Genomic DNA, 19,303 nt, shown 5'->3' with positions numbered 1-19,303 from the left:
ATTCAACAAAGACCTGAAATTTACATTTAAAAGCCCAGGTGTTTAGAGTCATTTTTTTCCCAAATCACCTCACTTTCTCCCATCTGGGATTCACTGTCTTTCGCAGGGTTGGAGTAGTGCTGAAGTTGATGTCTGAGCATAGCCCCAGACGGAGTACATCTGGGCTCCTTGGATAATTAAACATGCCTGCTTCCTCCCCAGATGTATTAAATGTGGCTTGTGGAAACACTTACCTATCTGAGGGCAAAGGCTGTCTGAACCTCTTGGCTCACGAGTTCTTATCTTCACTTTGTTTGAGGGATCAGCGTAACCTCTCTGTGGGCTCATTGTTTCCTATATGGGAGCCAAATGGAAGCCTGTGATCCTATGCAGTTCCTGCTCTATCTCTAGCGTTGTAGACAACATACTTTTCATTTAGGAAAGGCCAGGGCTGAATACTGGAAACACCTGTGAGGGAGGAGTGCTCTGGAGAGGCGCACAGCTCGAGGAGCTGGTGGAGCCAGCGTGCTCACTGCCTTTGGTGAATTCTTAGTCATTGTTTGTTGTGTTTCAAGAGCAGGATTTGGCACATTAGATTTTCACTCCCTAAGTAATAGCTTCTTCCACGGTTGGAGCTTGCCTTCCCCTGGGGCCTTTGTTTTGGTTTCACTTTTTTTTTGGTCTTACAATAGAATTAATTTTATAATGTTTAATGGCCTAAAATTGACAGATGCTTTTATTAACATAGCCAGTACATATGAATTCTAGTTCTTCTCTGGCCCTCATTTATAAATCTCCTAAGTAATCAGAATTTTACTTTCACTGTGCTGGACTTAACAGTGCTCACAAAGTTACATTTTGGGCAATTTGGCTGGTATATTTGATGAACTTCTAGTGATTTTATATTGAAAAGTGATTCTTTTCAGTGATGTTGCTTAAAAAACAGGTTAAAACCACTCCAATCGAATTTCTTTTCCTAACCTTTGAAAACCTACAGGTGTTTATGGAGATAGTCGTAAATATCATCTTTTCACCAAAAACCACCCAAATATGTCTTTCATGGTTGTTCTTATCATCCTCTCTGCCTTACTTGATTCACAGAGGTAGGGAGGGTGGGTGGCCGTGGAGAATTAAAGCTGTGTTTCAACATAAGAAGTGTTCAATATAACCATCTGCTCTGGTCTTATTTTGGTTTTTGCATCTTTCTGGAGGTGAGAGGGTATTTTCATATTTATTTTCACCTTTTTTTTTCCTGCATTCATTTCCTTTTCATTTATGTGTTGTGAATTTCCTGTTACTGTGTCGTGTCTTTGTCTTGGTTGGTGGCCAAAGGAGCCAGCAGGGCTGAAGACCCTCCGTCTGGTGAGCATGCCCTCCTGGCGCCATACAAACAGCGAGGAGCAGGAGGAGGAAGATGATGATGATGTAGTAGGTCCTCCTGGGGACACCAGCATCCCAGCCGGCACTGCAGGGCCATCAGAGAGTTTGGGGTTCTCTAGGTCTCCAAGTAGCTCAGTTACCAGTTGCCATCTTCCCTGTCCACCTGGGAATTTGGGTCCCAAAGAAAGTGGTTAAAACTAATTGTGCCTCTTGCCACTGTTAGATGATCCTGGAGTGGGAATTGTTTTGCTTATCTGAGAGTAGCTGGCACGAAAAGAATAATGGTGTTTGGTGGCATCAAGTCCCTTTGTGACCTGGAGACCCATGGCTTTCTGGTGGCCTTGCTATGTTGTCTGAGCCTAGACTGCAGAATCGTGGAAAGCTTAGTTGACAGCATGACAGTTATTGCTTATGACTCCACACTCCAGACTAACGGGGACTCTCCATCTCTCTGGCCTCCAGGTTCTCACCACACACATGTCATTTGTTTTCAGAGGAGCCTGGTGTTTGCAAACCACTCACTGCATGGAGATACTCTGCTTGGTCAATAGCATCTCTAATTGCTGTAGAGGACAGATATTTAACTTGCATGTTCTTAAGGGTATTTTTGGTGGGGAGTACTTAGGAGTAAAGATTAAAGTATGTAAGAGGGCCATTTTCTGCTTGCAGGCTCTAAGTTATAGCCTATGATCCTTCTCCAGAAAGAGGGATTAGGCAATATCCCCATTCCCTGTCCTCTTAAAGTCAGCTTTTCACCTCATTGATCTCCCTTCCCATTGCCTTAGAGTCTTCAGTTTCACAGGCTCTGTCATCTTCTAAGCTATAGTCACAATTAGTTTAGCTGAAATGACTGAGAAGAGCTTCTCACTAAGAAGATTTTTCCTAAAACTTTGACTTATGAAGTTATCCTGTTTCACAGAGAGGCCTCATCCTCTTTGTCAATTACTCTGGCTTGGGAGTTTTGCTTAGAAGGGTTAGGGGACCCCCACAGAGATGCTTCCACCCCATCTTTCCACGTGGTGGGTTACTTTTTGCCCATTTCAACCTGGGGCAGTGTTTCTTCTGTGCAGGTGCCCGCAACAGAGCTACCTTGTATTTTATTGGCCTTTAATTAGTACCAATTTGACATTTACAAATGAATTGGGTATGATCTAGTGAGAGTAATGTTTTAGTCCCAATTGTGGTAAAATAAAAACAACATTGGAGGGCTTCCCTGGTGGCGCAGTGGTTGAGAGTCCGCCTGCCGATGCAGGGGACACGGGTTCCTGCCCCGGTCTGGGAAGATCCCACATGCCACGGAGCGGCTGGGCCTGTGAGCCATGGCCGCTGAGCCTGCGCGTCCGGAGCCTGTGCTCCGCAACAGGAGAGGCCACAGCAGTGAGAGGCCCGCGTACCGCAAAAAACAAAAACAAAAACAAAAAAACATTGGAAAGTGAGCAGGAGAAAATGTTCCAGAGGTAGGTAGCCGTCCCTGCCTGTACCCACTGGGCAAACAGACTTCCTGCACTTCTGGACGGATAGGAGTTGTGCAGTGGACAAGGCAGTGGGGACGGGCTCCAGGGGCACTGGGTAAAGGTGGGCCTCTCCCCTGTGGCTTGTATGACATCCAGGACTGAGTGACTGGCAGGAAATACCTTTCTTTGGAGGGCCGTGTTGAACAGCCCTACATCATCAAGGTCTTGTTTGCTCTGGGTATTTCATACTGGGGTAAAGTGTGGCTTTGCTACACCGACACCCATCTTCCTAGAAAATAGGTTTCTTCCTGATTTCTGCCTTCCATTTTAGGTTTTTTCACTTGCTTGTTGAGTATGTGTAACTCCTCATTCCCTAGTATAAAATTGGCTACCTCTAGTTTCTTTTGCCAGGTTTGTAATACAGTTGGCTCTGTCCATTACTGTGCAGTATGCAATTAGGACTTTCTACCCTTCCTTACAATAGCATTTAACTGCGATTCTGGGAGCCATAGAGGCGATTCTTTGTTCCCATTAACGTCGCATCCAGAATCAAGTTCTGCCACGTACGACTGCAGAAGAACCCGTAGAGGAGCTGCGGCACTACCTAAGCCTTTGCATTCACACCAGCTGTGTGTTCACGGGGATCCTAGTGGTAAACAAGGCATTCTGGGGCCTCAGCAAGCATGGTGAAAACACACACAGGTCCTGCCCTGGGGGGTGCTTTATGTGATGCTCCCACGCCTGGCTTCAATCATGAGGCATTCTCTGTGGCCTTTTAGTCCTTGAAATGAAAGAGGAAAGAGGTCTGCATGGGTAAATTGGTGTAGCTGAAATTCACATCCCTTTTGTTTGTTTGTTTGCAGCCCCGGGAGAAGGGCAGGATGCGCTTTCACAGGCTGCAGAATGTGCAGATTGCCCTGGACTTCCTAAAGCAGCGACAGGTAAGAGTGTCCTGTGTGTTCCCCATTCTGTCAGGGAATGTTGGCATCGTGTCCCTAGGTGTTCTCAGTGCCCCTGGTAAGTCCTCAGTAAATCTGACCGATGCAGTTCTGAGTCTTGCCTGCTAGTGAGCAGCTGTATTGTGTTTGGACAAATCATTTGGTGGTCCTTACATAGAGTTTGTGGCCTGTCTCCGGGGGAGAGTCTTAGAGAAGAGCAAGATATGAAAGATTGACTCACTTCTGGTGGAGGTTTTCAAAGGGAAGATGAAAAATAAACCAGCACAGAAGATGGGAAAAGGTACATCGTCTAGGAAGAGGGAAAACCAGAGTGCTCCATCATCATGATAACTGGGTGAGGGATGGTCAGGATGGCTGAACGGCACATGGAGCTGAGGGGAAGGTCTCAGCTGTGCAGCGCCGGTGACTTACGAGAACAGTCTCAGTAGAGCAGAAAAGTGGTTAGGACATAGTAAAGAAGCTTTTCCCTCCCTAGATAAAGAAGGAAGATGGCAACATATTTTTAGACATAGGGGGAGAAGCCAGTGAAGAGAGGAAAGCAGAATGAGGGTGAGGAGGAGTGCGAGTCAGAGCATGTTAGCCCCGGAAGAGGCCTTGGGGATCCTCTGGTCCAGCCTTTTTGTTTCATACGGAAGGAAACTGAGAAATGACCTGCCCCAGATCACACAAGGTAGAGCAAAGCTGGGACTTCCACCCAGGTCTCCTGACAGTTGTTTAACGCTCCTTCCGTGCTGCTTTCTACACACGTTTCTTCCTCCCATTGCTTCCTAATTGATGGAACCAAGCCCAGGGATTGAGGGATGAGATGCAGAGCACAGCTGACGTGGTTTCTTTGAAAAAGAAAGGAAAAAAATGCCTCTTCTGAGATACAGGGAGGAGGAAGGAAGGAGGGATAAAGACACAGAGAAAGTTTGTGGAGAGGAGAAAGGTGGATGGATGAGGGAGTCAGAGATCATCTGCTTAGAGAGCTGTTTGGAAAGATTTGGTATAGCTACAGTCGCCAGGCAACAGCACTGGTCACGAAGACATTAGATGGTACACATATTTTTGGAGTTAGTTCATTTTTGTCACTCTTATCAGTAATTCTCATTAACTTGGGAAATTCTTTTTCTGTGTACTCCTGCAGCAGTTTGCTTCTAATATAATACTTATTACTTTATTGTTATTTCTCTGTTTGCTCTAATGCATTGTAGGCCTGTGAGGACAGGGAACGTGATCTTACTTAACATTTTTATCTTCATCACCTGTCATCATGAATGGTCCACAATCAGCACTTAATAAATATTTGTTGAATAAATTGATAAATGAAAAGAAGTAGGAGAATTGGGAGCTGACGTGTTTAGGGGACCAGAGAGATCAGCGTTGGAATGTCTGTATGTAGAGTTACAGGAAACCAGAGAGGGCCTTAATGGTCAAAAGGTGAATTGAGAAGAACTGATTAGCTAGAAATGTAAATAAGGATGGAGAGGAGATTGGTTACTTGGCTATAGTAAAAATGTGAGCGGTTAACAGTGGACACAGAGAAGGGCAGAGAGAACTCTAGAGCAGTTCTTGCTTATGGTGAGGTTGTAGCTGTGCAGGTTTCCAAAGCAGAGTGAAAATGAAAGTCATCAGAAGTGAGAAGGCAGACGAGTTGTACAGATGGGTGATACTTGGGTCATCGAGATGAGTGTGACAGTTACCAAGAAAGGTGGTAGAAGATGAGGTAGGAAAGGTAGGAGTTAGGTGTGAAGTCTCCAAGGAACAGATTGGCAGAGGTTGGAAGGTGGCTTGGCCAAGGAAGGTATTCTTCAGAAAACAAGGGGAAAGCTGACAGAGTTGGGACAGAGGAACGTGGACTTGGCTGATACTGCCAGCCTGCCAGCTGTGGGCTGCTTGTGATTAGAAAACGTGCACTCACACCAGAAGCAGTTGTCCCACTCCCAATATACAGAAGGGGAAACTGAGATACAGAAAAGGGAAAGAATTTGCCCAGGTGTCTTGGTCATTCAGGTTGCTGTAACACAATATCACAGCCCTGGTGGCTTATAAACAACAGAAATTTATTTCTCACAGTTCTGAACGCTGGGAAGTCCAAGATCGAGGCAGATTTGGTATCTGGTGAGGTCCTGGTTCAGAGATGGCTTTTAGCTGTGACCTCACATGATGGAAAGGTCGAGGGAGCTTTCAGGGTCTCTCTTATAAAGATACTAATTCCATTCCCTCAAGACCTAATCACCCCCAGAAGGTCCCACCTCCATATACCTTCAGATTGGGTGTTAGAATTTAACATATGAATTTTGGAGGGACACAAGCATTCAGTCTACAGCACCGGTCACCATAGTGTAAGGGAGAAGTGAGGCTTCTGTTTGAGGTCACTAGGTTCTTTAGTACAAGAAGATTTCAGTTCAATTGAAGAGATAAAGGGAGGGCAGCTTCAGGACGGTTTGCCACAGTTGTGAGGACCTCTGTGAGGGTACAACAGACACTTGCAGGGGTGGAGGTGGAAGTGGAAGTAGGCTGGTTTTCCTAGGACACTTTTGGTTTCAGCACTGAAAGGCCCACGTCCAGGAAACCCCTCAGTTTCCAGCACACAGGAATGGTTGGTCACCCTGCTGGGGGAAGGGCCTGTGTGTCTGTGCACATCGTGTTGCTGGAATGAGATTTTAGGAGTAAAGCATATGCTATGGGAGGTGTGGGCAGGTGGGGATGTCTGCGACAAAGGAGGGGAAATAGGCGGGAGCAGGCCAGAGACCAGCGAGGGACAAGGGGCAGATCTCTCTCTTTCTCTCTCTCTCTCAACCTTAAAGAAATAAGAAAGAAAAAGAAAAAAGTCAGGGCTGTGGTGACTTAATTAAAAAGCAACTCATAATAGCATGTGCTTGCAAGGTTGCTTTGCTGGTGGGATTGCAAAATGGTACAATCATGCTGGAAGATACTGGATTGACCAAAAAGTGCCTTCGCTTTTAAAGTAAAAATCAGACACATTTTTCGTTTTCACCGAAAACTTTATTGAACAAATATATTCACCCTTTTGTTCCACTACTTTCTGCCATTTTCCAGGCAACTTCATAATTCCGTCTTCCCCAAACTTTATCTTTTTGAGCAAAGAACTGTTCCAGGTGCCTTTTACAGTCTTCCAGGGAATTGAAATTTTTTCCATTAAGAGAATTTTGTAAATACCTAAATAAATGGAAATCTGAAGGTGCAGTGTCTGGTGAGTACAGTGGATGAATCAGAACTTCCCAGCAGTTCCCAACAGAACTTCCCAACAGTTTTTGCCTGGTCATCAAAGAAACTTACGGTCTTGGCGTTATCCTGATGGAAGATTATGAGTTTTCTGTTGACTAATTCCAAACGCTTTTTGTCGAGTGCTGCTTTCACTTGGTCTAATTGAGAGCAGTACTTGTTGGAATTAATGGTTTGGTTTTCCAAAAGGAGCTCATAATAGAGGACTCCCTTCCAGTCCCACCATGTACACAACATCACCTTCTTTGGATGAAGACCGGCCTTTGGTGTGGTTGGTGGTGCTTCATTTCGCTTGCCCCACAATCTCCTCCATTCCGCATTATTATACAGTATCCACTTTTCATCGCCTGTCACAATTTGTTTTAAAAATGGAACGTTTTCATTACGTTTCAGTAGAGAATCACAGGCGGAAATACGGTCAAGAAGGTTTTTTTCACTTATGTGGAACCCAAGCATCAAAGCGATGAACATAAACAAGCTGGTGCAAATGATTTTCAGTGCTTGATTTGGATATTTTGAGTATGTCAGCTATCTCCCGCGTGGTATAACGTTGATTGTTCTCAATTAATGTCTCTATGTGATCGCTGTCAACTTCAACTGGTATACCTGACCGTGGAGCATTGTCCAGCGAGAAATCTCCAGCACGAAACTTCGCAAACCACTTTTGACATGTTCGATCAGTCACAGCACCTTCTCCATACACTGCACAAATTTGTTTTTGCATTTCAGTTGCATTTTTACCTTTCTTGAAATAATAAAGCATAATTCGCCAAAATGTTGCTTTTTTTCTTCAACATTAAAATGGTTACACAAAAATTCACCAATTTTGATGTCTTTTTTTAAACGTGCACTGATATGACAGCTGTCACATACAATCTAACAAAATTGTTTTGAATGCAGTTAAAGGCAACTAAGTGCTACTAGAGCCATCTTACGGAAAAAAACGAACAAACCTTTTGGCCAACCCAACAGTTTGGCAGTTTCTTATAAAGCTAAACATATACCGTATGACCCAGCAATCCCACTCCTAGGAATTTACCCTAGAGAAATGAAAACATGTGCTCGCACAAAAAACTGTACATGAATATAGGAGCTTTATTCATAATTGCCCCAAACTGGAAACAACGCAAATGTCCTTCAATAGATGAATGGATAATTACAGTGTAGTATATCGGTATAGTGGAATACTCCTCCACAACGAAAAGGAGCAAACTGTTGTTACATGCAGCAACTTGGATGGGGATCTCATGGACATTATGCTGAGTGAAAAAAAGCTATTAAAAGATTACATACTGTGTGATTCCATTTATATGACATTCTGGAAAAAGCAAAATTGGGAACAGATCAGTGGTCGCCAGGAATTAGGGGTGGGGGCAGGGTTTGACTACAAAGGGGCAGCTCGAGATCACCTTTTCGGGTTGACGTACCTGTTCTGTTATCATGATTGTGGTGGTAGTTACACAAATCTGTACATGTGTGAAAACTCAGAACTGTACACCAAAAAACCCAATTTAACTGCATATAAATAATGAAAATCTATAAAAATGAAATCAAAACAAAAACGTCACAGAGCTCTGAGACCAGCTTTTGTATCTTTTTCAGGTGAAACTAGTGAATATTCGCAACGATGACATCACAGATGGCAACCCCAAGCTGACCCTGGGCCTGATCTGGACCATTATTTTGCACTTCCAGGTAGGGTCTATGAAGTTTGGGGTCCTGGTTACTTGGTTTGGACATGGCCTAGGAAGAGTTAGAGGTTGCTCTGCCTTCCAAGGGCACACACTGAGGCCTGCTTCTCCGTATTTGGCAGTGCATGAGGGTGAGAGTGGGAGTTGGAAAGGAAGAATAGGGTGGCCTGGAGACAAAGTTCTTGCAGTAAACCCAGAACTTCCTCATCATTTGCATGATGAAATGGGATTTTTCACTTGTTTGTGCTTTGGCCCTTTTATTGGCAGTCTGGTTATTAAAAGTCTGCTCAGGGCTTCCCTGATGGCGCAGTGGTTGAGAGTCCGCCTGCCGATGCAGGGGACACGGGTTCGTGCCCCGGTCCGGGAAGATTCCCACATGCCGCGGAGCGGCTCGGCCCGTGAGCCACGGCCGCTGAGCCTGCGTGTCCGGAGCCTGTGCTCCGCAACGGGAGAGGCCACAGCAGTGAGAGGCCTGCGTACTAAAAAAAAAAAAAAAGTCTGCTCAGCTGAGTCAAAACTGGCTCTTCAGGGACTCAGAATGTGAGGGGTGGGGAGAGATGTTGGATTTGATGCTCTAGAAGGGTGGAGCGAAGCCTTATAATCCTTCTTTGTTGTAGACTTTTCCTCATCTCTAATGATCTTAAACAAGCCTGGTTAATTGTAGCACTGTCTTAGTTCGGGCTGTTATAATGAAACACCATGGGCTGGGTGGCTTAAACAACAAACATTCATTTCTCACAGTTCTGGAGGCTGGAAGTCTAAGATCAGAGTGCTAGTAGCATGGTTGGCTCCTTGGTGAGGGCCCTTTTCCTAGTTATGCCCTTGCATGACCTTTCCTTGGGACATGCATGCAGAGAAAGAGATCTTGTGTCCCTTCATCTTTTTATAAGGGCATCAGTCCCATTATGAGGGCTCCACTCTCATGACCTCATCTCAACCTAATTACCTGCCAAAGGCCCCACCTCCAGATACCATCATATCAGGGTTAGGGCTTCAATATATGAATTTCGAGGGGACACAAACATTCAGTTCATAGCAAGCACCTTGGTCTCTGGGTTTGTGTATGTGTTTGTAATCACAACCTTGTAACATCCATCACACCCAAGAACAGTGGCATGTTGGTAGTGTTCACATGGTCACACAGCCTTCCTGTTGGTCCCCCCTAAGAAGGTAAATCGTTTTCAAGTCTGGATTGCTATTGGAAAATCACAGCCCTATTTTTATAAGAAGACTATCTTGAATCACATTAGCTCAACTAAATGAAACTATTTCTCAGACAGTTCTCCTATACCCAACAGCTGTACACGAGGCTGATCGATTACAGGGAGCACTTTTTTTTTTTAAATTTATTTATTGTTGGCTGCGTTAAGTCTTCGTTGCTGCGCGTGGGCTTTCTCTAGTTGTGGCGAGCGGGGCTACTCTTGCTACTCTTGGTTGTGGTGTGTGGGCTTCTCATTGCGGTGGCATCTCTTGTGGAGCACGGGCTCTAGGCACGGACTTCAGTAGTTGTGGTGCATGGACTTCAGTAGTTGTGGCACGGGCTTTTAGTTGCTCTGTGGCATGTGGGATCTTCCCGGACCAGGGCTCGAACCCGTGTCCCCTGCATTGGCAGGCAGATTCTTTACCACTGCGCCACCAGGGAAGTCCCAGGGGAGCACTTCTTGAGCAGGTGGGAAAAGAAGGCTAATACAAATATCTCAAGGCAGTGACTTCCAGGGCTGTGGCTGCTGTGATGTCCCAGTGGGGAGTCGGCGCCACCTACTGGGTGAAGGCAGAACAGCAGGTGTCCCAGAATTCCTGAGAATATGGGAAATTCTGAGAGCTCAGGGTTTATTTCTTGGGGCTCTGGGTTTGGAACCAGTGCTGGCAATCTGCAGCATAAGTAGGCTTAGGAAAGTGTGGAGGTAACGTGTGTTTTTGTGGAACCACAGGGTGTCCTCAGGCATGCTTCGGATATAGGGATAACCAGGAACATGAACTTGGCAGGGTGGGAACAAGAACTTTGCTGAGCTTTCATAGAGTTACCCTCTTGGCACCCTTATGAAAAGAGGGGTTTTTTAGAGAAACTTTGTTGGTTGTTCGTATTTCACCACAAACCTGCCTTCACTTTGAGAGACCAATGTTATTCCTCATAGGTGTGAGGTAAGAGGAAGCTGTCCACTGGGTCTTTGTTTCTCCTGACTGCAACTAAATTCAACAAAAGGGAAATTCAGGGGTCAAGGAATGAAAATTGAACTGGTTAATTAAAATTTTCCTGGGACAGAGGAGATGGCGGTAATGTTCCTTAACTGAACACTGCATCAGGAAAATGTTCTCTCTTACTCTCTCTTTAAAAATTTGTTATGAAAAATTTCAAACATATATAAAAGCAGAGAAAATAGTATAGAACCACCATGTACCCATCACCTAGCCCTACAGTTACTAACTCATGGCCACTGCTGTTTTGTCTGTATCCTGATCCACTCCTCAAACCCCCCAGTAGGTTATTTTATTTTATTTTTTTTTGTGGTATGCGGGCCTCCCTCTGCTGCGGCCTCTCCCGTTGCGGAGCACAGGCTCCGGACGCGCAGGCCCAGCGGCCATGGCTCACGGGCCCAGCCGCTCCGCGGCATGTGGGAATCTTCCCGGACCGGGGCGCGAACCCGGTTCCCCTGCGTCGGCAGGCGGACGCGCAACCACTGCGCCACCAGGGAAGCCCCCCAGTAGGTTATTTTGAAAGGAGTCCCAGACATCATATAATTTCATCTGTAAATATTTCAGTGGGTATATTTCAGTGTGTGTCTCTTAAAGACTCTTCATTTAAGCAAACCACAGTGTTATAACACTGTAAAAATCAGTAATTTCTTAAAATCATTGAATATCTGAACATTGTTCAGATTTCCCCAGTTATCTCATTTAAAAAATGGCTTGTTTGAATCAGAATCCAAACAAAGTCCACACATGTATTAAATTTTCCCCTCCTATTTTTCTCCTCTTTTGGTTTGTTGAATAAATCAGGTCTTTTGTCCTATGCAATTTATGTAAAGATGCTGGTGGCATCTCTGGGATGTTTTCTAACAGCATCCTCCATCCCTCTCTTTGTATTGCCTGTAAACTGGTGTTTTAGACCTGAAGCTGGATCATACTCAGTTTTCCTTTTTTGTGTGGTGGGGGGGCGGGCAAGGATGGTGATGTTGAGTTGTATACTTTTGTTGTTGTTGTTGTTTTTGGCTGTGTTGGGTCTTCATTGCTGCGCGTGGGCTTTCTCTAGTTGCAGCGAGCAGGGTCTACTCTTCGTTGCTGTGTGTGGGCTTCTTATTGCCGTGGCTTCTCTTGTTGCAGAGCATGGGCTCTAGGTGCGTGGGCTTCAGTAGTTGCAGTAAGCGGGTTCAGTAGTTGTGGCTCACGGGCTCTAGAGCTCAGGCTCAGTAGTTGTGGCACACGGGCTTAGTTGCTCTGTGGCATGTGGGATCTTCCCGGACCAGGGATTGAACCTGTGTCCCCTGCATTGGCAGGCTGATTCTTAACCATTGCACCACCAGGGAAGTCCCGAGTTGTACACTTTTATTGCTACACATCAGAAGGCACATAATGTCTGTTGTCTGTCTTTTCGTGATGTTAAGCTTGATTAGTGGGTTCAGGTGTTATCAGCCTGATCCATCCATTGTAGATCCACTCACTGTTAGCTCTTCACCTAAAACTTTAGCAGCTACTGTTTGTCATTGCTAGTTCCATTATTTCATTAGAAGTTGCAAAATGGTGATACTCAAAATTCTATAATTCTTTTGTAAAGTAGAATTTTACTTTATCCATTACCCTGAGAGATAGCTCCTATAGGAAAGGCACGATACAAAGATAAATGCTTTCATCTTTCCCTCTGTTTTACCAGTTTTCAGAATAATTAGTTGATTCTCTAAGTTTCTCCAAAGACCAATGAAAGTTTCTTTGTTGATATTTATTTTCCTTTAGTATCAGTGTGATTCATGGATTTTTAACAGACTTAAATGTGTTCTAATCAAATACAGCTGTCATCTTTCCTAATACTCAGCTCCGTCTTTGGCCAATGACTTTTTTCAAGTTGACTCTGTGTCCTTTGTCATGATCCTCATAGTCTTTGATAATATCCTTTATTTCTTGTGTGAAGAGCTGTTCCAGATATTTTTTGTATATTTCCTGTTTCAGGCCTGGGATTAGCAATTTCTCCAAGAACTGAAATTCTTTGTTGACAACAATCTGAGTGCTACCGGGTTGGTCACTGTCTCTAGGCATTTTCTGTGGACAGAGCTAGCTAACACTTGTACTTTTCTCTTTTAAGAAAATCAAGAATTTATAATGATGTTTCTAATTCAAATTTAGAATTACAGAGTTGTATTCAGCTTCTTTGACTTTATGTTTGTATCCTTTTTTTTTCTTATGCTGAAAATCTTGATGCTATCTAAGTAACACACTACTTTTTCCCTTTTTCATACACACAAGCACACGGATGCATGCATTCATGAAAACATATATATATTATAGCATATATAGAAAGTCATATATATTATATGTAATATATTTGAATCAAAATAACAATGACAGTGTTATTATTAACAACACGATTACTGAAAAGTTTGTGATTTCTTTGCAGTTCTTTTTGTCCTTAGTGTTTATCTCCTAAGGACGTACAGATAATTTTGTTTTATAATAGTCATTTGAAGTAACTTCTCTCTGTGTTGTTAAGCCATTAATTCAGTACACAATTGGGTTCATTTGTTTTTATATTCCTTCAGTTTTTAGGGATTTTTTTTTCTCTTTCAATTTTATTTTATATTTTATAGACCATATACATTGTTCCAAAGGGAAATTTTAAAAAGTGAACACAAGGTGTGTTCAGTGAAGTCTAGCTTTCATCTCTGCCCCCCTCCATCCTGTTTCTTCCCTTTCCATATAGTTAGCTAATTGTTTTAAAACATCTTTTGGTTATCATTCTATTGTTTGTTTAAGAAAATACATTCTTTTTTATTTTTTTATTTTTTTTGTGGTATGCGGGCCTCTCTCTGCTGTGGCCCCTCCCGTTGCGGAGCACAGGCTCCGGACGCACAGGCCCAGCAGCCATGGTCCACGGGCCCAGCCGCTCCGCGGCATGTGGGATCTTCCCGGACCGGGGCGCGAACCCGGTTCCCCTGCATCGGCAGGCGGACGCGCAACCACTGCGCCACCAGGGAAGCCCTACATTCTTTTTTAAAAACAACTTTATTGAGGTATAATTTATGTACCATAAAATTGATGCATTTTCATTGTGTAATTCAGTGATTTTTATGAGTTGTATAACCATCACCATAATCCAATTTTAGAACATTTTCATCATCCCACTAAGGTCCTTCTTGTCTATTTATAGTTATTCTCCATTCCCATCCCCAGCCTCAGGCAACCACTAATATGTTTTTTGTTTCTACAGATTTGCCTATTCCAGACATTTCATTTAAATGGAATCTTATAATATGTGCTCTTCTGTGTCTAGCTTCTTTCACTTAACATAATATTCTTGAGGTTCATCTATGTTGTAGCATGTATCAGTACTTAATTCCTTTATTGCTGAGGAGTATTCTGTTGTATGGGTATACCATATATTTTGTTTATTCAGTAGTTGATGGACACTTGGGTTGTTTTCATTTTTTGGCTATTATAAATAACGTTGATTTGAATATTTGTGTGGACGTATGTTTTCATTTTTCTTGGCTATATACCTATGGGTGGAATTGCTGGCTTATAGGGTAGGTTTATATATAACTTTTTAAGAAACTGCCAAACTGTCTTCCAAAGTGGCTGAACCATTTTATAGTCCCACTAGCTCAATTGTGAGAGTTCCTGTTTCTCCATATCCTTGTAATTGTCTGTCTTTTAGATTATAGCCATCGTAGTGGGTGTGAAATGGTATCTCCTTGTGGTTTTAGTTTGCAGGAGAATGTATTCTTTTTTTTTTTTTTAAGGATTTTATTTTTTATTTTTTTGGTTGTGTTGGGTCTTCATTGCTGCGCACGAGTTTTCTCTAGTTGCCGCGAGCGGGGGCTACTCTTTGTTGCCGTGCGCGGGCTTCTCATTGTGGTGGCTTCTCGTTGCGGAGCGCGGGCTCTAGGTGCGCGGGCTTCAGTAGTTGTGGCATGCAGGCTCAGTAGTTGTGGCTCGCGGGCTCTAGAGCGCAGGCTCAGTAGTTGTGGCGCACGGGCTCCGTGGCATGTGGGATCTTCCTGGAGCAGGGCTCGAACCCGAGTCCCCTGCATTGGCAAGTGGATTCTTAACCACTGAGCCACCAGGGAAGTCCCGATTTTAGTTTTTAATTATGAAATTCTTAATTACCCAAAGAAGTACAGAAAAATTTATAACAGATCTTCATGTGTGTAGTCACCTTCAAAATTAAACAGATGTTGGGGCTTCCCTGGTGGCGCAGTGGTTGCGCGTCCGCCTGCCGATGCAGGGGAACCGGGTTCGCGCCCCGGTCTGGGAGGATCCCACATGCCGCGGAGCGGCTGGGCCCGTGAGCCATGGCCGCTGAGCCTGCGCGTCCGGAGCCTGCGCATCCGGAGCCTGTGCTCCACAACGGGAGAGGCCACAAGAGTGAGAGGCCCGCATACCACAAAACAAACAAACAAACAAACAAAAAAAATTAAACAGATGTTAATATTTTATATTTGCTTTTTTTTTTTCCAGTATACTTTTCGTTTTTTCAGTCACTCTCAGAAGGCCAGTATGACTTACAGGATTGTGTGACACATACTGCTGTGTAACGTGGTTATTTGTTTCACTCAATAAGTATTTGTTAAATGAATGGATATTGTATGAAATTGGTCTCCTCGAAGCTGTGGGGTAGGTAGACCAGATAAATAGACTGTGATGTCTATTTTCCTGTGCCCATTGTTCAGATGAGCTAACTGAAACACAGAGACCAACTGACTTTTTTAGGTTCTACATCCAGATACTAATAATAGGATTTCTTATCTCTTGGTTTTGTCCAGGCCTGTTTTAAGGTACATGTTAGGATTTATGATTTTTCTAGAAGATAAGTTCTTTAAAAATCAGAATCTGACAAAATTAGCTTTGCAACTTTCAAATGTTTATTAAATACTAGTGTATGTATAGCACTCTGAAATTTAAGAAGTCTGGGAGTTTAGGTCAAGAGACCTAAGACCTTAGTTGGGTTTACATTTGTGTGTACTTTATGACACTTAGTGCTTGGCATGTATATGAGGCATCATTCATGCTTGTGGGGTGAATGAATGAGCTTTTTTGCTCTGGAGTCTTTCATGCCCGCTGTCTCTATGGGAGACCTATGGGCAGTAAACTGTTAACTAGAAAAAGCCAAAGGAGAAGACGTGAAAAATATGTGGGCACTAGAAATCTGCTCTCCCAGAAGGCAGCTGGCCATGTGTTGAGAGTTCAGGCTAGATGAGAAGAAGGTCCAGGGGAAAGTCCTTGTGATCAGTTAACTTACTCAGTAAACTAGGGGAAGTAGCTCCCCTATGGAGAAAAACAAACACCTAAACTTTGGACGTTAGAACATAGCTACTTTCCTTAGAGACTAATCAAGAAAAAGAGTATATTAGGACTCTGGTGGTGGTGGAGTGCCTCGTACCTCTTAGCTCCAGTAGTAAATGAGGAGAAAAGGGATTTACCGTAGACCAGGCAGGAGTCAAGCACTTTCAAGACACCATCCCATGAACCTCTCTACAACCCCATTAAGTAAATGGTAGCATCCATGTTTTAGAGGTAAGGAGACTGAATCACTTAGCAAGGTAGTTACTTAGCTACTGAGTTAACAGAACTGGGAATTTGAACCTAGGTCTACCTTGCTGAACTCTCTGCTCTTTTCCTAGACCAATTTTCCTCTGGAGCAGAAGGAAATGAAAGCCTGATTTGCCCAACATATGCAGAAGTTTAAGAAAGAAAAGGCTCCTAGAAGTAATCTGCTCAGCTCTGTCAGGCCCATCTGTCAGAGAAAACTCCAGCAGCAGCAGTCATATCCAGAGGCTGTCGTCTCTCTTGCCCCGAGTTGATCGTTTTCAGAAGTTAAGTTTGCTTGTATTTCATGAGCAAAATTCAAGCTTGAGCCTTGGGGTGTACATCTGAGAAGTTCCATAGTTCCAGTGCTCTTCGTTGAAGGAGTAGAGGCCTGGTGCCTGCCTGGAGAATTATATTGTAGCATCAGATTATTTTTTCCAATTAAGTGATTTTTCTGGAGTCTGACTGAGTTTCTCTCTCATGCTAACCTCCTTGTCTTGTTTCTTGCTGTGGTTTACAATGGCCATCAGATGGTGCTACAGCTTCGCAGTCAGCCTTTGTAAAGGCTTGAGGGAGAAAGAACACCTCCTGCAATGGTGAGGCAGATGGGGCATCAGTAGGGTCTCAGAAGTGCCGTGGAAGAGCTGTTGCTTAGGGGTTCTTATTGCTTTCCTTTGGTGGCGGGCATTTTTCAGGTCTCCAGGAGAGGTGAGTAGGCTTATGTAGAGCCAGGCCGACTATTTCTCTCTGCAGTGTGGTCTGGATCCTTTCGGTATAGAATAAATAGATTTGACCAGGAGGAAACACATATAAGCTCTGTCCTTCCATTCCATCTGGAGCCCTTTGGATTGTGCTGTTATCTCACCTGTCACACGCTATACTAAAAAAACTGGGGTGGGCAAATCCCACTGGCACAACAGGGTGGTTTTTGAATCCAACGTTTTAGATTTTTTTTTTTTTTAAAGATGAGCTTTAAAGTAATTCCTGTAATTATTTTAAAAAATATTTATTTAGGGGCTTCCCTGGTGGCGCAGTGGTTGAGAGTCCGCCTGCTGATGCAGGGGACACAGGTTCGTGCCCCGGTCTGGGAGGATCCCACATGCCGCGGAGCGGCTGGGCCCGTGAGCCATGGCCGCTGAGCCTGTGCGTCCGGAGCCTATGCTCCGCAACAGGAGAGGCCACAACAGTGAGGGGCCTGTGTACTGAAAAAAAATTAATAATAAAATAAATAAATTTATTTGGTTGCACCAGGTCTTAGTTGTGGCTCGTGGGCTCCTTAGTTGTGGCATGAGAACTCTTAGTTGTGGCATGCATATAGGATCTAATTCCCTGACCAGGGATCGAACCCGGGCCCCCTGCATTGGGAGCACGGAGTCTCATCCACTGCACCACCAGGGAGGTCCCACCAACTTTTTAGACCTTTAATTTAGACTTCTTGCCCTGCTGCAATTTGAGTAAAAACCATCTGGGCCTCATTTTAGTGACTTCCTCTCTTACTCCCAAAGAGCAAAAGTTATCTTTTTGTTTCAGCCCTTGGTCCATGTGAGTCTAGTTGCCAATTCAAAACAGTGGAGTATCTTCCTGTTTCACTTAACTGAGTGCAGACTTCCATCCCTGCTGCTGGTAGAAGGCAGTGTAACAAGGGTTTGAAGTTCAAAGTCTTAAACAGGGGTTCATGTTCTGGCTTTGCCACTTTGTGTAACCTTGAGCAAAGGAATCCACTTTCTTGAACCTCAGTTTCTTTATCTGTAAAGTGTAAAATAATAGTTTTGACTTCATTTTGGTTACTGTGGGAATTAAATGAGACAATCTATAGCTTAGCATGGGCGTGGCACATGACAAATGCTAAAAACATGTTAGCTGTGAGTAGCGGCAGTAATTACTGTTGGACCTTCGTGTCAAGTATTGTTCAGCAGAAACGCTGCTTCTCTGTTATATATGGAAGTGGTATCCTTTTTACCAAGCATCCATATACTGTACTCAGAGCCGATTTCCGGGTTTTTCCTCTGTGTGTCATTGGCCAGCAGAATTAACAGATGTCTCTCTCTCTCTCTCTTTCTCTCTCTCAAAAGTAGGGAAATAAATGCTACAGGAGACTAGATCTTTAAAGCTTGTGTTTCTTTTTGTAACTATGAGGATTATGCTCTGGTCTCTCTTCTGGTTATAATTTTATGTTTCTGACCTGAAAAAATCGAGAGTATGTTAATCCTGCTTGATATTTTCTTTTGGACATCTTGGTGCAGCAATTGAAATCTGTTTCACTTCACAGTTTGGGGGCCATAGTCCCCGGCCCTGGATCCTCTTGGCCCTTCCCTTCCTGGTTGGTACCAGCCACTGGTTTGCTTTTCCCCTCTTTCTCCTCCTCCTTCCTTCACGTTACCTTCTCCCAGGGCCTCTTTCCTTTCCCCCTCCCTTTTCCATTTACTCTTACATTCCCTCCCTCCTTCCTGCCCTCCCTAATTCCTCCCCTCTCCTGGTTTCTAGCTCCTTTTTGCTTTCTGTTTGTGTTTCTGAAGGCAGTGCTCCAATTACCTCATTTTGGAGAGAGGAAGCTGTAGCCAATCCGGTTTCTGTCTGCTTTTAGGTCAAGTGATTTCTGAACTGCAGTGAGATGCTTTGAATTTGTCTTGTTGCAGCTCTGAGCCTGTAAGATGGCTGTCTGAATCGGCAGCGGCTGGAAGAGACAGAGAGAGGCGGGGAGGGAGGAAGAATCGGAGGGATCGCCGGCATAGTGCATGTTTTAAAATGTGCATCTAATCCGATGAAGCCAACGTTGGGATTTCTCTGGGATCCCAGGACTGGCTTAGCTGCGTTTTTGCTGAGATTAGGAGGGCAAAGCAATGGGAAATTCACTGGGCTGCGTTAAGGAGCCGAAAGA

At 44.1% G+C, this 19,303-nt stretch overlaps 1 protein-coding gene across 1 annotated transcript in view; it reads left to right on the top strand.

Annotated features, from left to right (window-relative positions):
• Positions 1 to 19,303, top strand: part of MACF1 (microtubule actin crosslinking factor 1) — a 246,318-nt gene that overhangs the window by 35,884 nt on the left and 191,131 nt on the right. Inside the window, exons 4-6 of the mRNA XM_055082837.1 lie at positions 1,312 to 1,407; positions 3,677 to 3,754; positions 8,603 to 8,695. Of these exons, the coding sequence (XP_054938812.1) occupies positions 1,312 to 1,407; positions 3,677 to 3,754; positions 8,603 to 8,695 (267 nt within the window). The remainder of the gene's footprint in view (positions 1 to 1,311; positions 1,408 to 3,676; positions 3,755 to 8,602; positions 8,696 to 19,303) is intronic.

The sequence above is a fragment of the Physeter macrocephalus genome, chromosome 3, assembly GCF_002837175.3.
Source record: "Physeter macrocephalus isolate SW-GA chromosome 3, ASM283717v5, whole genome shotgun sequence".
In the NCBI taxonomy this organism is placed as follows: Eukaryota; Metazoa; Chordata; class Mammalia; order Artiodactyla; family Physeteridae; genus Physeter; species Physeter macrocephalus.
The sequence above is the reverse complement of the archived record's forward strand: the minus strand, read 5'-3'. Positions and strand labels throughout refer to the sequence as shown.